This window comes from Borostomias antarcticus (assembly GCF_949987555.1).
Source record: "Borostomias antarcticus genome assembly, chromosome: 21".
Classification (NCBI taxonomy): Eukaryota; Metazoa; Chordata; class Actinopteri; order Stomiiformes; family Stomiidae; genus Borostomias; species Borostomias antarcticus.
In genome coordinates this window covers 6,514,201-6,529,494 of record NC_140254.1, presented here as the reverse complement: position 1 = coordinate 6,529,494, position 15,294 = coordinate 6,514,201, and the positions used below count along the sequence as shown (strand labels likewise).

The following is a 15,294-nucleotide window of genomic DNA, read 5'->3' as shown; positions in this document are numbered from 1 at the left end:
GAGATGGACTAAAATTGAGGTTGTGTAATGTAATTGATCTCAAGTGTCACAGAGGCAAAACTTGTGCCAAAGATCAAGATGCTGCTCGTACTGGTTTACCTTTCTTTTCTGTGTTTCTCTAAGCATGGTAGCCGGCCACCACCAGGAGGACCAAGAGGAGCAACGCAACGACTGGGAACAGGAACTCCACAACGACGCGGGACAGTTCTGGAGTCTTCTCCTCCGCCTGAGTCCTCAGGTAAGCCAGCAGCTCTTCATGGGGGATGTCTATGCCTACCGTGGCCCACACAGGCACCTTGGCTTGGACAGGATAGGATAGGAGAGGAGGTCTCCTTGGGGGGAGAGCTGGAAAAAGGCCATACAGGCGGGGCCATGTTACTTCAATCATCTCCAACTCAGAATCTCTGTTAAATCTTGTCTGTCAGCAACACCATCATGGTGTTTTGATTGCGGAGAATAGCAGACAAGGCGAACAATTTTGTTTGTATGTTCTATGAATATGATGACAAAGTGTGGTTGGATATCACATCAAAGTGTGATTCTCACACATTCTAGGTGTCACAGATCTAAGGGCAAAAAACGGGCAGTAAGGAAAACTTGTTGAAAGATTTAACCTTACCCATATGTTCACTCCATCTGTGAGCCTCACATACTGTTCACAGGGATGGAGGGCAGGACAGGCGCCACCTTGAGGGCAGTTCTGCTGCAGTCTGGTAACAAAGGCAACATGTGAAAACACACACAATTGTGTTTATCGAGACGTTGGATAGAGTTATATGATCTTCTATAGCACCTTAAATTTGACACAAATAAATCAATACAAACCCAAATTGTGGTCGATTGGTTCAATAAAAGAGCTCATTTAGAACTAAATGCCTGTAAAAGAACATCATGTACTCTGCCATGTACTCTGCCATCTAGTGGAGTCTAAAAGAGATTACATTAATTTCCAGGCACCTCCTTGTTACAATATTTGCTCGTCTTGAAGCTTGAATAGTAATATATGAGAGCACTAAAATCTGGGTAAATCTAAATAATGATGACAATTACAGGCATCCACCACAGTCAGTATTTATCAGTTTCATAATGGACAATGAGACAGTAACGTTGCCTTCCTCTCAGGGAAAAGATTAAATCCATGTTCTAAGCGTCTCCTTTTGAAATGTCTCTCTCTAGTGGTCAGAGAGGAGAATTGTTTTCTTTTCACAGGATTTGATTTGACAAGGGGAATTGTGACCGTCAAGGCAGGCGATTAACACAGCGGGGATCAAAAATGACAGGTGTTTGCAGGGTTGGGGGGTGGGGGCGGGGTTTACTTCCTTAATAAATCCTTGTCTGAGTTGTGGACTCTTTAATCCAAACTGAAATAGAGAACAATCGGCTTCTGAGCGTCACCAACTGACTTCGTCCAGTCAGGTTGGTTACAGTAACTTCCAAATCTTCACACTTGAGGTTTATCCTCTACAGTTCATAACGATGAACAGTATTTTACAGAACTAGACATATAATACTAAAATTGCATCTGCAGAGACTTCAAGGCATTCTGCACTGACCAACCATAAAAAGAATCAATTTCAATGTAGCGTTGGCTCATAGTATAGGCCTATTAGTTAGAACAGCACAGGTATGGCATGATAGCGGCTGGAAATTTCCCCTTGATTAGCAGATAGTCGTTGAGGAGACGGTACTCTGTAAACTAGCTCACCCTCTTGCAAGAACACAGTTCAGGTGAGTTCCTCACTCAAGCGATGCTGCTCTTGCTCCACCACCTGGGTAGGTTGGAATAAAAGGACAGAACATGAAACATACAGCAGCATCAGGGGACCACAGCCTATCTGCTCTTAGCACTTTGCTATGGAAAAGGAAACGGGTCTTGAAGCTTCATGGCTACAACAAAAGAGACAACAGCACAGCTAAGAATTTTAACCCTTGGGATAGACTGATCCAACGTCTTCATATGGATCACCTCCATCAAGTGTTTCTCTCGACTCTAGAATCACAATTGTTCCACAGAGTAAAGGTGAATTACCACTCAGCCAGTGCATGTTATTGTACTGGTTTGTAATGTTGAATACATATGATAGTGAAGGGAGAAATGGATTATTGCCCAAACAGTGCTACTGTGGTTACTATGGGTGACATATCCTGGAAAATAAAGGGTTAAAATCCTTTTTCAGTAATACTCATCATTCAAACACTCCAGTATATACTTTCTCTTGTCCTGTCTCATCTTGTTTGATAACAATTGAAAAATCGCAGCCCAAATGTGAAATTTGAGGTAGGAATTGACTCAAAATACTGAATGACACCATTGAATTTGAGGTATCTGACAATTGAATTGATGCTCAACTGAGTTTTATTGAAACGGAACAAACGTAAAAGTTATAAATACAAACATCAAAGAACAAACTCCTATGGCTCTTAAGGTAAGCCAACCTTGTTCTAACGGGCAAGTTCAAAGAAAACATAGGAAGTTATGATAATAATATCAGATTTAAAAAACACAACCGATCTACCTCTAGAAATGCTAGACATACACTTTTAACGTTACAAAACTTTTTTCCTCCTTCCTGTGGATTCTTTTCTCCACCACTGCAAAAAATGAATATGAAGCTCTAGCCATATGCAAATATTTACAAGCAAGTCCCTAAGCCACTAGTAGAAACCAGGAATAGGGGGAGTACAGGTAGGGGGTGGTGGTCACAAACTTCCTGCAAGGCAATCTCATGATTTTAATGTCCTCTCAGACTTTTGAAAATGAATGTCCACTTTTTAAAATGTTCATTGTTGGCTTTAAAAGAATCACAAACAAAAAGTAGGAGTAAAAGTGTTTTGTGTGTGTTTTTTAAGACATATGTCCCATGTAACCGTAAAGAGTAAGAAATGATTCAGCATAACGGTTACATTCACTTCTTCAGCCAAAATGCAAATTCCAGCCAATCAACTTCAGCCAATTCTGGGGTCTGTCCATTTTTTTTTCAGTGTCATTATTTTTTGTTTGTTTCATGAGAGGTGATGAATAAAAAGTCAATCAAAAATTGCAGCCAATCTCCTTTTTTCCTCTCTTTTTTTTTCTCTTTTTCTACTTTCTGCCAAATACCTTTTGGTTGCGTCTACTTCCACTGCTGCCCATAAGAATCCTGTGAAAACTCCAGGGTGTCATTACTGTAACCATAGTTACCGGAATAGTCGGCCCCTTGCTGCAGGGGCTGCTGGGCGATGGGCTGGGACCCCCAGTTCTGTTGGTTGTTGGTCTGCCGGCGTTTGGAATCAGGCTGGTTGAACACGTCTGCCTTCCTCTTCCCGCCCACGTTGCCCCCACGGTTCCCCCTGGTGCCCCGGGCACCACGCCCCCTCTGGGGCTGGAAGGGAGCACCGCGGCCCCCTCGGCCACCCCGCGGACCTCCGATCGGTGGCCCTCTCTGGGCATAGCCGCCCCGCCCTCGGGTGGGCGGTGCCCCACGGGCCCTGGGCGGGGGTGGGCCTCCCCTGCTGGGCCGGCTGCCACGCCCCCTCATGGTGTAGATGTCGTCGTAGCCGTAGTAAGGGTCTTCGTAACCCCCGCGGTAGTCGTGATAGTCGCTGTAGCCGCCGTAGTAATCATCGTAGTAGTCCTCGTAGCTGTAGTACTCTGGGGGGTAGGCGGCATAGCCCCCTCGTCCGCCACGGCCCCTCCCCCTACCTGGCGGGGGCATGCGTGGAGGCGGGTAGTAGTAATAGTCATCATACCTGCAGAAAGCAAGCGAGGAAACAAATAAACAAGTCAACTTTAAAGGCACTTTCAGTAATATAAGCCGTCTATCAGGGAGTTTAATCTCTCCATCCGTCTCTTGTCTCTCCTATCTACCGGATCCAAGTCAAGCCTAGTCTCTCTCTCTCTCTCTCTCTCTCTCTCTCTGCAGACTCACCCTGTGTTCCTGGTGGTCTGCCTTTGGGCCTGACGCTCTTTCCTTTTCTTGTCTGGAGGCTTGGCCAGGACTATCTCAATCTCCTCTCCCCCCAGCTCCTTCCCATTCATCTCCGCCATGGCCTGAACAAAGCACCACAAATAGGGTCATCACAAAATATTCAAGAGAAAGATAAAGAGAAAATTAAAGGGGGGAAAAAATGGTGTGAATAAGTGTACAGTAGTCTGGGGGGGGGGGGGTCATCACCCACCTTCACCGCTGCGTCCCTCTCCTCAAAGTGAACGAAAGCGTAGTCTTTCAGCTTCTTCACTCGCTCCAGCTTCCCGAACTGGGAGAACGTCTTCTCCAGGAGTTCCTCTGTGACCGGGGTGGCCAGCTTCCTCACAAACAGCACCTTCACCTGAAAAGAAACAAACGAAAATTAAACGTTCCTTTCGAGCGACGTCAAAAAGGATAGACCGTGGGCATGTTTCTCCACCGGAGGAGGAGAAAGAGAGAGAGAGCGTGCACAAGTGAGAACACACCAAGAGGGGATCGGGAGTGAGGGGACAGAGGAATGAATAAAGACCGACCTTGGCCATGACCTCAGCGTCGGGCTCGGCAACGGGGTCCGCCCACTCCACGGTGACGGGGTTCCCCCACACCTTCACCTTGCCGCTCATCAGGCGGCGGCGGGCCTGGGCGGCGGACTTGTGGTCCTCGTACTCCAGGAAGCAGAAGCCTCGGTTCTTCTTCTTGTCGTCAGGCTGGTGGTACAGGATCACCTCTTGGAGACCCTCTGGGGTAGAGAAGGGAACGATGATCAGCAAGCGCCATGAAGCGGCATCTGGTCTTTTGTTTGACGCATTTTGACCTGTTTCTTGTATTTTGATTTTGCGGACCCAAGGTAGAGTAACTGTTGCAAAGGACCAGAGAAACTTTGAAAACTAACAGTAGGGCATCTGGACTTTCAGCTCACCTGTGACTTTGCCAAAGTCCTCCAGTATGCTCTCTCTGGTCTTGTTCTTTGGGATTGATCCGACAAACAGGCGGTTGTTTGCCACAGATATGCACACTCCCAGGTACTTCCCTGCCCGGATTTCATAGTTGTCACACTGGAGACAAGAGAATGAATAAATTATTGCTTAATGGTGCAAACATTTTTAGTACGCAGTCAACCGGCAGGCATGAAAGTGCAAGACACAGATGTGAAACAGACAATCAATAGTGCCTCAAATATCCATTACCAAGACATGAGTAAGTTTTGACACAGCTTATGCTGCTGAGAGGGGAGAGAGGCTTCTCCCCCGCCAGAAAGACAACAGGGCCTTACTAGTTTGACAGCCTCCTGTGCCGCATCCTTGCTGCAGAAGGTGATGAAGGCATAGCCCCGGTTCTGGCCTGACAGAGGGTCCATCATTAGCCTCAGGTCCCAGATCGGACCTGCCTTTTCAAACAGTGGCACCAGCTCGTCCTCGTACAGGTCTCTGGGGATCTTCCCCACAAATACCTGAGGGTAGAAACAGCACATGGGTCAGGGAGGGAACCACTATGCAAGTGCTTGGACCTGCTCCTCACATGGAAATGGTAGGAGGGCGAGTGCCGAAAAGCTCTGAAGACATCCTCTTCACAGTGATCAATTTGCGCCAGGGGTGGATTTTTGTATGGTGGAAGAAAAATTTTACCCGCCAAACCTTTTTTTTACCAGCCAAAAAATAACATTTATATAAAGCCTTTTTATGTCGTGTAGACATACAGTACATTTAATCTGCATATTAACATGATATGGTGGTGAAATAAAACAGTGGTCAGAGCAGATTCCTGGTGCCACAGCACTAGTGAGTAGCCAACCTATTGTTAAATAACAAACTACTAAGCTATTCCATAGGAATGAGCCTATAACCATACCAGCTGGGCAAGCTGACTTTGCTAGCTACCTAACCTAGCCCTAATGACATTGTCCTGCTCGATTCCTGTGCAACATATCAACTGACCAGTTGTTAAAACGTATTTCACAACACTGGTTATTCTAGCCAGCAATGTCAAATATATGTGACGCTTGTTTTGGCTGTCTGGCACAATATAGTTAGCTACATTAGCTAGCTAACTTTAGCTAGTCACAAGCCAGTCCCAATCAGCTAACGTAGCATAGCTTTAGATGACAAGTTTGCTGGCTGTGAATAGCCTACGTACGTTGCTTCACCTGTTAACAAAACAGAAATGTTAGCCAATTAGTAGCCTAGAAGCTTTACCTTGCAGGCTAGAGATAGGCCCCGAAATAATTTTACAGCTCGTTTCATTCGATGCACAACAAGCAGATCCACCGAGTGCTCTTTTCAAGCGTCGTTCATTCACTTGTGCGCTCACTGCGCTGTATGAGCCACCAAGGCTGATCTTACTTGCGCTGCGTCAATGCTGATATTTATTGCAAAAATGTTGTCCGTGCTATGATCCACAAAGGCTGATATTTTGTTAAGCACTGAACCATCAATGCTGATATTTTGTTGCAAAAAACATCACCTGCCAAAGTGTCAGGTGGCTTCCAAAACATACACGTCAAATGAAAAATATACCCGCATTTGGTGCTTGGTGGGTGTTAATTTCGAACCCTGATTGGCGCTGTTCGGGATGAAGAGAGTGGCGTCCAACTTTACCTCAGTTCCGATTCCAGGCTGTATTCCCTTGAACACCTCCTCAGGTGGGGGCCCTCCGTACTTCCTCTGTCCAGTGGTGACGTCCAAGGTGTATCCCGTCCTCTCCAGCAAAGCCTGGGGAACATGATTAGACAGCAAAACCGTCAACACAACTGCACCTTGGCAGGCATATATTCCCACAAAGCAGGTTCCAACTAAGCCACTAAATCAACATGTTACCTTTATTTTAGACTCATCGGGACCTTTGGTGGATTCTTGTACTTTACTTCCTTGCTTTTCCCTCTGTCTATACGTCTTCATGACTCCACAAAGAAAAGCGCTTTTGTTCTGGGGAAACGCATCACAAAACCTTTAATCTCCCCTATTTTGGGTTGCCAGACCATTCAATTAGTCTAATTTAGGTTATACACTGATGCGTTTAGACATTTTCTCACCTGCACATGGGACAGGTCACTCTCTTTGAATTGTAGAAGCACTGACAGGGCCCCTTCCTCGTTGAACTCCCTCAACGCGTCAATGGCCCTCTCGTCAAGGTCAGCGTAGGCCACCAAGCCTACGGCAGCCAGACACATACCTCACATATTATAATCTGGCCCGGGCCCAACTAATACCTCACTTAAGCATGTCTGGATACTCGGTAAGCTCCAGCACAGCTGCTGACCGTGCATATGTGACGGGCTGGACACTATGGACCTGAGCCAGCTTGGAGAGTGCTAAGACTCTGGTGCCAGGACTCTTTGGACAGCACATTTTAACGCTTCGTTTAACTACCAACAAGGAGCTGCTCACTTACAATGTAGCACATTTTAGGATGCCTGGATTGAGTAAAAAACGTCCCTAAGTTATCTACTGGTATATACGCTTGTATATTTGGATCCACGGTGTGGTTCCCCACCTGTCTGGAAGATGTTGTCGAGGCTCTCGGCCACCTTCTGTGGCAGTCCGGCGTCAATGAGTGTCTGGTAGTTCTCTGTGTGTGTGGTGCTGATGTCCATCGGCTCTTCCTCCTCTTTCGCCGGGGCCGAACTACCATTCACCTCGGCGGTGGCCATTCTCCTGAAGATGAGGAAGAAAAGAATAGAAATAAATCACACCAAGATGATGAAGTAAGTGGTGCAGGCTCTACTGCCCCCTGTTGGTCTGCGACGGTATCCATGCTACAAACGGACACGCACAGATACGTCACATATAGAAGCGGCTGCACCGCTCAAAAGGAGTTAAATTAGGGTTCAATGACTACACGTAGGCTAGAGATACAGTTATAAGATAGAATCAACTTCTCCGCTCAAGGATCAACAAGGGAGATATATGTTTTACCAACGTTAAAGTGCATCTTATGAAAGATTCTGGCATTATCACATCATTCATGAGTGTAACGTTAGAGCCATGATGAACCTTGTTCGATTTCAGTGCTATGGAAACAGGTGCAACAACAGCCAGAAGTTATCTACAGCTTGATCATCAATAACCTTTATTGCATGATTATTGGTAACCGGCGAGCTCAATATTAGCGAACTCGACTGTGTTCTTTCTTTCTCTCGTGGTAAAACGGCACCGTCCCGCCCCCTTCGCATGTAGCTAGCTTGCTAAATGGCTAACATCAAATCACTTCGCTAGCTTGCTAGGTACATAAACCAAGACTGAATACACAAATCGTGCTACTACATTAAGCGTAACGTCAAGACAACTGCAAAAAAGCCAAATATTGAAAGGTTTCGAATGCGGCGACGATTCAAATCATGCAAAATCTAGACAGCTAACGTTAACTAGCTAATCGCAGGACCAAGGCCTTGTGTGCACACCTTCCAGAATTCCAATAAAGTACGCGCCCAAATGGGTGCACATAGATAGTTATCAAGAGCTTACCTATCTATTCCAGGAAAATAACACTGACGGTAATAATATTTCCTAACAAGTAACCCGTAAGACTTGTCCAAAACTGCTGATATGAATAATATGTTTGGGTCTACCCACGAGACAGATCTCGAGACGGCCCAGTCGATAGCCACAACGCCACCGCTTGGCAACGAACCCAGATCCTGAGGTAAACGCCTCCATGTAGTGCGTACGTATCATTTTAACCAATCAAACAGGTTTAAAGGTGACTGACATCACTTTTCTCCAATAGAGCTTCTTGCTTTCAGACCATGTTCAGACAGAAATGCTCAAATTGTAACATTTCAGACATTATGGCAACAAGCTTAGAGTTATCCTGGCCACTGTGGAGGAGGATTGGATTTGATGCTATGAAAAAAGTGAGGCAAGTAACTGCCACCCTAGTGTACAGAGAAAAAAACAATACAAACTTAAAATTGTCCTCAGTAAGATATATAACTTAAGTAACTACAGACTACAAGAAAACATTTAGTTTTTTAAAATTTATTAATCATTTGATTATACTCATATACAAATATCATTCAACAACTGCCAAGAGGTAGCATATTAGGCAATGTTATATTTGGCTTGCCAAGGATAATGCTGTGTTTGGGAAGAAAGAATCAGCTCAGTCGTCATGTTTCAGTTTCCTGATCTTTCCCTTGTGACGATCAATCTCTTTCTGCAGTCTCTCAATCTCTTTCTTGTGGTGGTCTATCTCATCTTCATGGTGCTTGCGTAGGACAGCCAACTGCTCCTTCTCTTTCTGTCTGAGAATTCAAAAAGAGAGGCAAGAGGATTATAAAGTAACATGTCCATAAATTGTATTCATTTGCATAAAATACAGGGGTTTGTTATTTGGAACTCTTCTATGTTATCATCTAGCTGCAATAAGCTCAATGGGACAGGAACCTTTGAACACCTAATAAAATAACAGGAACACTTACTTGAAATACCGCTCCTCTTCTGCAGCCTGCTTCTTCCCAAAGGCTCCACCTGCCTCTCTCACGGAACCACCTCCACCTCCTCCTTTTCCTGCTCCTTTTCCCAGTTCACCAAGCTATGAGAGAATGAAAAGGAGACAGAAAGAGAGGTCAACAGAAAAGCTAGTAGATGTATGCTACACAGCCTAGGTCAGTCAGTCTCGCGATGCCAGACTTTCGAGATCTCCGAGCGCAGTGTGCTCCAAAAATCGACCAACCAACGGCAACAGTTCTAATAATAATACATCCATGGGCAACAGTCACCAACAAACATGGCGCACCAGTACAACGTTGTTGGTTGGTGTTCGTTGGGGGAAGTGAAGCAGATAAAACTAAGGCGTGCCAGCTCTAGCCTTTGCTAGCTAGCACTAGCTAGTTATTAGCTTGCTCAGACTCGGATTCAAACGGTTGCTTTCTTATCAGCACTAAAATGTAATTAGTCGCCACACACTACCTGATCGGATGCCATCCTGATCTGGCTGGCAAAGTAACCCCTGAAGTGGTATCTAGTTAGAAACCTAGCCATTCTCGATTTTAACTCAGCGGAGTGTACGCTACAAAGTTGTGCAGAGGTTCTGTGCACTTTTGAATGCGGAAATGGGCATTTTCATGGGTGTGGGAAAAAAAATCGATCAGCGTTTGATGACTCTCTACTGCCCTCTGCAGTATTGAGGAAGAAGAACAGTTTTATTTTCCCATGTATGCCATCCGAGTTTGACCTGATTTGAAGGGGCAGAGTGTAATATCCTCTAAACCCTAACTTAATTCATTCTCACAACTATGAGAGTGCACAGTGAAACAAGAGGGATGTATCTGAGCATTACAATAGGGCATTGATGAGAACCACGCAGGATTAATTCCACAGCCTTGTCATGTAGTGCTTAATGGTGATTATCTTGTCACAAGTTGGCACCACTAAAGAACGATGGTTACACATTGTTACCCCAGTTCTATGAGTGGAGTAGAGGGCTCCGCTCCTAATCACCATCAGCATCATCCGCTCCGCTGAGAGGGTGATCGGCTAACTAAAATATATCATATGGGCCTACATAATATAGATAGGGCCTATCATGATCCACACATAGCCTATTTGTGCATTTAACTAAACTGTACAATTGAATCTGCTCTCAGCACACACCATCCCTTTCATGTAGGCTATATATTTTGCATTTTGTATTAAAAGTCCATATAGCGTCTTATTTTCTATTGTCATTTTGTATTGTTTTTTTCCACCTTGCTTAAGCTTCGTGTGCATGTTGTAAGAGCCAGCCGAGAAACATCTCATTGCTCAATTTACTGGCATGTGTTTTGCTGCGGTTGCAAAGACTTGTTGTTTTGCTGCTGTTGCAGTATCCCACAAAGTTCCACTGTAGTTCCGTGTGTTTCTCAGTCTGATGTCAATGATTTTGTGTAGCTATAGCTAAACTCCAAAAGACAACTTTGTACATATCTTTACAAAGAGTTGATTGTTTGAGGACAATAAAGACTGTTTACAGTAGGAAGGCTTTCCCATACAGGTAGGACTTGAAGTGTTTCACCGCCCGTACTGCCGCCAGCAGCTCCTTCCGGGTCACTCAGTAGTTCCTCTCCCCTTTAGAGAGCCTTAGTTTTTGAGATACCCCTCCCCGGGGTAGAACAAAACGGGACATTGTTTTTTCATATCTTTAATATGTCCCCTTCATGAAATGGATTGTCCCAAGTTTTACTTTTACTGCAAAAGTCATGAAATTCATCCATGAAGTGACTTACCCCATAGGCCAAAAAAGTGCAAAAAAACACCTAACCTGAAAGAGGGAATTCCAAGATTGTCATTTTCTACCAGATGGTTGTTTTTACATGATACTTGCAAAGATGGTCTACAGGTAGTGTCCCTACATCCCAAAACAACCATGATGCCAATATTTGGTTCTATTTTGAATCAGCAGCCTTCTATTAAAGGCCTTATTATAGGCGGAAAGAGCAAAAAGTTATTTTGTATGAGGAATATTCACTTTTAATCCTGGTCCTACTCTTCTAGCAGGGATAGAACAAAACCTGACCTTATTTTTTCATAACTTTGACTTATCCCCTTCATAAAATGAATGATCAGACTTTTTACTTGTTTTGAAAAAGCCATGAAATTCTTCAATAAAGTGATTCACCACATTTGCAAAAAAGAGCCAAATACTCCAGGCCTGCCCTGAAAAAGGAGTTCCAAGGTAATCCTGCATCATTTCCCATCTACTGGTTGGATTTACTTTATATTTCCACAGATTGTCTACAGGTAGAACCCTAACACCCCAAACCAACCAAAGTGTCACAATATTATTGTATTGTGAATCAGCAGGCTTTTATATACTACTAGGCCGTGTTACAGACAGATATAATATATATCAGGGGCAGAGTATGGGGCGGGTCTGCACACTGAATGGTCATTTGAATAAAGACACCCAAAAACCACGGCAATATGACATGCCATTGATTCAGCTTTCATTCTATTTTTTCTTCAAAGTGAAAACCACTGCAATATGACATGCAATTCATTCAGTTTTCATTCTATTTTTTCTTCAAAGTGAATTGAGGATTGCATTGGCACTTTGCATATTGAATTGCAAATTGTAAAATGCATTTTCAAATTGCATTGCCACTTTGCATATTGAATTGAATTAGATGATGGTCAGCTGGCTCTTTTTAGCAACTGCAGTCATTCCCCCCCCAGATTTTTCTTTTTCAGAACTCATGTTCTGCAGTGTTGCATTAAAGTCTTTTGTACAGTAGATGGAAATGTGGTCTTTGGCACATTGAGTTGTTTGTCAGGGTGTTACCTGTATTTTAATAAAAAAAAAAGACTGGGCATGACACTGGATGTTATTTAATATTGATTTATATTTATTAAAGGCCGTCTCGTTTACCATGGTTTTGTGTATGACTACTTCTTTGCCATCCCCTTTCATAACCAAATGTGGTCTGATGATTAAATTGCTATGGCTTCTTGATTTTGCTCTCAAAGTGCGCCAAATTGATGCATTTAAATCATGGATGTATTATATAAACTGGATACAGCCACTCCATTCACTGGCCGCTATCAACAATGAAGCCCTATTGAACCGCGCCATCTTGGCAAAATTTCAAGCCCCCAGGAATCGAAATCTAAAGTGAAGGCCTATTGAACCGCGCCATCTTGGCTAGATTTGTAGTCACTTGGCTATTTCCGGTTACTTTTGACTTGCGCAGTTGAGCTTCTCTGGCCGACGCGCGTCCACGAAAAAGTTCACATTTCTCTGAAATGTAGACGCGCGTTCCCGGCTCTCCCCGCTTTGATTTAGCAATGAAAACCGGCTTGCATATTAACCTGTTTTTGTCAAATATATCAATTGGAGAAATTATTTTTTGATCCTGGCATCTTAGTTTTAACAAGTTAAATATAATTGAACATGTTTTGTTTGCTAGTAGATGGTATTCATTCCGTTCGCGATAACGTTATTGCAGCCAGGCTAAATTCCTCCAGGGAGCCAGTGACAGGCGAGTTGAAGAGCTTCACTCCCCGCCAGCAGGAGCTCTGGCCGCGGCTACCGCATCTCGGAAAACCCGCTGAGTTCGTGGCTGCTATTTCACACTCGCCCATGATCAATCCCAATACCGATCCATGGTAATAATGAATCAATCGTTCAGATCAGATCGGCAGTGCTGCATGCATGTTACAACATCATTGTTAGCTTTATTAACATAACCATAGCCTACATTTATCTCTCTAACGTTAGGCTATCCATCACACCAGTCGGCCATTCGATAGCTGGAAGCGGTGAACGCCAACGTTGACTGAAAACACCCAAACTCAGTGTATCGTTTCATCTTCATGCTACACATCAACTCCTTTACATTGTATGTGAATAAATTCCTGTTATTCTAAAAATATCCCATTTCTGTCCATTCTTGGAAAAGGCTAATAATTGCTGTCAAATGATCACTCCAGTTTATCACCGTATCCCACTACCATTTCAACTATGCACAGGAGGTTGTCTTGTGGTCATTTTCATTAAAAAATGATTAGCCTGATCAGTTTGTTGTATGTATTAAGCCCTTTTTGAGCGGTATGCTTGTATTAATAGCTTATAGCTTGCCATACTCACCAACCTTGGGACCTCAGAAATAGGGAGCATTTCCAAACCAAATTGCGGGGGGGGGGGGGCATTAAAAGCATTACAAATTAGACATTAAAAGCATTAAAACGAAATGTGAAACATTATATATATATATATATGTGTGTATGGAGCAATTGTTTTTAATGTCCGACTTTTGTCTGTGCTGTTCAGTAAATGTGCATCTGTCCTAATTTATTGTAGCCTATCTACTACACAACCTAGTTCAAATTTATGAATCTCCCGCGGAAGTCAGGAGGGTTGGCAAGTAGGCTATGGTCACTGCTCCCCAGTAAAATTGAATAATTGAGGGGTTACTTACAGTACAAAAAAGTACAGCATTTGTAGAACTCGGATGATACTACATAAATTGCCATGCAAAGCCAGAGACTGTTGCTTGTAGACGACAAGACTGCTGTAACCATTCAAATGTGGAGGCTACACTGCATTGAAGGTGGGTTGGCTTACTTGACACAGAACACAGAAAACGGACACCACAAAAAAGGGCTTAAAGCAGGTCCTAAACAGCAGCAGGTCTGGTTGAGGTGTGAACTGGTCTCCTAAAAATGGCTTGAGCTGTGAGGATAAGAGGAGGCACACTGTTTCTGTTATTACATTTCAATAATAGAATATGACACACAAAACACAAACCACATACATACACACATACACATACAAAGGCCCGTCTTGGTTTAAAGCCCACTCACCAACGTCAAGGTGCAAGCCTATCGAGTGGGAACACGAGACCAATCACGAACAGGACAAACTCAGACGGGACAACACAGCATACAAATAATCGAGGAATATACACAACATCTAAATATAAGACCAAATTTTCTTAAACTATTGGAGACTTGGAAATAACAACTAGGCCTACATGAAGACTTTCACAGTTTCAGACTGCTGTAACCATTAAAGTTTGGAGTAGGCTGCATAAGCTTACACTTAACAATGCACACACACAAAACGCTCAAAAAAGGCTTAATACATACAACAAACTGATCAGGCTAATCATTTTTTAATGAAAATGACCACAAGACAACCTCCTGTGCATAGTTGAAATGGTAGTGGGATACGGTGATAAACTGGAGTGATCTTTTGACAGCAATTATTAGCCTTTTCCAAGAATGGACAGAAATGGGATATTTTTAGAATAACAGGAATTTATTCACATACAATGTAAAGGAGTTGATGTGTAGCATGAAGATGAAACGATACACTGAGTTTGGGTGTTTTCAGTCAACGTTGGCGTTCACCGCTTCCAGCTATCGAATGGCCGACTGGTGTGATGGATAGCCTAACGTTAGAGAGATAAATGTAGGCTATGGTTATGTTAATAAAGCTAACAATGATGTTGTAACATGCATGCAGCACTGCCGATCTGATCTGAACGATTGATTCATTATTACCATGGATCGGTATTGGGATTGATCAAGGGCGAATGTGAAATAGCAGCCACGAACTCAGCGGGTTTTCCGAGATGCGGTAGCCGCGGCCAGAGCTCCTGCTGGCGGGGAGGGAAGCTCTTCAACTCGCCGGTCACTGACTCCCTGGAGGAATTTAGCCTGGCTGCAATAACGTTATCGCGAACGGAATGAATACCATCTACTAGCAAACAAAACATGTTAAATTATATTTAACCTGTTAAAACTAAGATGCCAGGATCAAAAAATAATTTCTCCAATTGATATATTTGACAAAAACAGGTTAATATGCAAGCCGGTTTTCATTGCTAAATCAAAGCGGGGAGAGCCGGGAACGCGCGTCTACATTTCAG

At 43.7% G+C, this 15,294-nt stretch overlaps 2 protein-coding genes across 3 annotated transcripts; both read right to left on the bottom strand.

Moving 5' to 3' along the window:
* Positions 1-249: 249 nt before the first annotated feature.
* On the bottom strand, positions 250-8,538 carry LOC311323169 (heterogeneous nuclear ribonucleoprotein R-like). 2 transcript variants are annotated; one of them, XM_084455337.1, is made up of 14 exons: positions 8,408-8,538; positions 7,437-7,597; positions 6,976-7,094; positions 6,761-6,868; positions 6,542-6,655; positions 5,221-5,397; positions 4,867-5,002; positions 4,481-4,686; positions 4,159-4,308; positions 3,909-4,030; positions 3,182-3,729; positions 1,706-1,769; positions 620-710; positions 250-345 (listed from the first exon to the last, which is right to left on the bottom strand). In XM_084455337.1, the coding sequence occupies exons 2-12, from the start codon at positions 7,591-7,593 to the stop codon at positions 1,738-1,740; spliced, it is 1,869 nt and encodes a 622-aa protein (XP_084311463.1). In that variant the 5' UTR covers positions 7,594-7,597; positions 8,408-8,538; the 3' UTR covers positions 250-345; positions 620-710; positions 1,706-1,737. The 2 variants fall into 2 exon arrangements, with proteins under 2 accessions (XP_084311463.1, XP_084311462.1); XM_084455336.1 differs by lacking the exons at positions 250-345; positions 620-710; positions 1,706-1,769 and having other exon boundaries at positions 2,356-3,729.
* A 414-nt stretch (positions 8,539-8,952) lies between these two features.
* atp5if1a (ATP synthase inhibitory factor subunit 1a) lies at positions 8,953-9,979 on the bottom strand. Its single transcript, XM_084454833.1, has 3 exons — positions 9,854-9,979; positions 9,364-9,476; positions 8,953-9,186 (listed from the first exon to the last, which is right to left on the bottom strand). Exons 1-3 carry the CDS (start codon positions 9,923-9,925, stop codon positions 9,045-9,047), a joined length of 327 nt encoding a protein of 108 aa, XP_084310959.1. The 5' UTR covers positions 9,926-9,979; the 3' UTR covers positions 8,953-9,044.
* Positions 9,980-15,294: the final 5,315 nt, after the last annotated feature.

Coding starts and splice junctions, on each gene's coding strand:
- atp5if1a (XM_084454833.1), bottom strand. CDS start 9,925: ATGGCTAGGTTTCTAACTAGATACCACTTCAGGGGTTACTTTGCCAGC. Junction 9,477..9,853: donor TCAGGATGGCATCCGATCAG/GTAGTGTGTGGC, acceptor ATTCTCTCATAG/CTTGGTGAACTGGGAAAAGG. Junction 9,187..9,363: donor GAAGAGGAGCGGTATTTCAA/GTAAGTGTTCCT, acceptor TTGAATTCTCAG/ACAGAAAGAGAAGGAGCAGT.
- LOC311323169 (XM_084455336.1), bottom strand. CDS start 7,593: ATGGCCACCGCCGAGGTGAATGGTAGTTCGGCCCCGGCGAAAGAGGAG. Junction 7,095..7,436: donor CGACAACATCTTCCAGACAG/GTGGGGAACCAC, acceptor TGGCTGCCGTAG/GCTTGGTGGCCTACGCTGAC. Junction 4,687..4,866: donor GGACTTTGGCAAAGTCACAG/GTGAGCTGAAAG, acceptor TCTCTACCCCAG/AGGGTCTCCAAGAGGTGATC.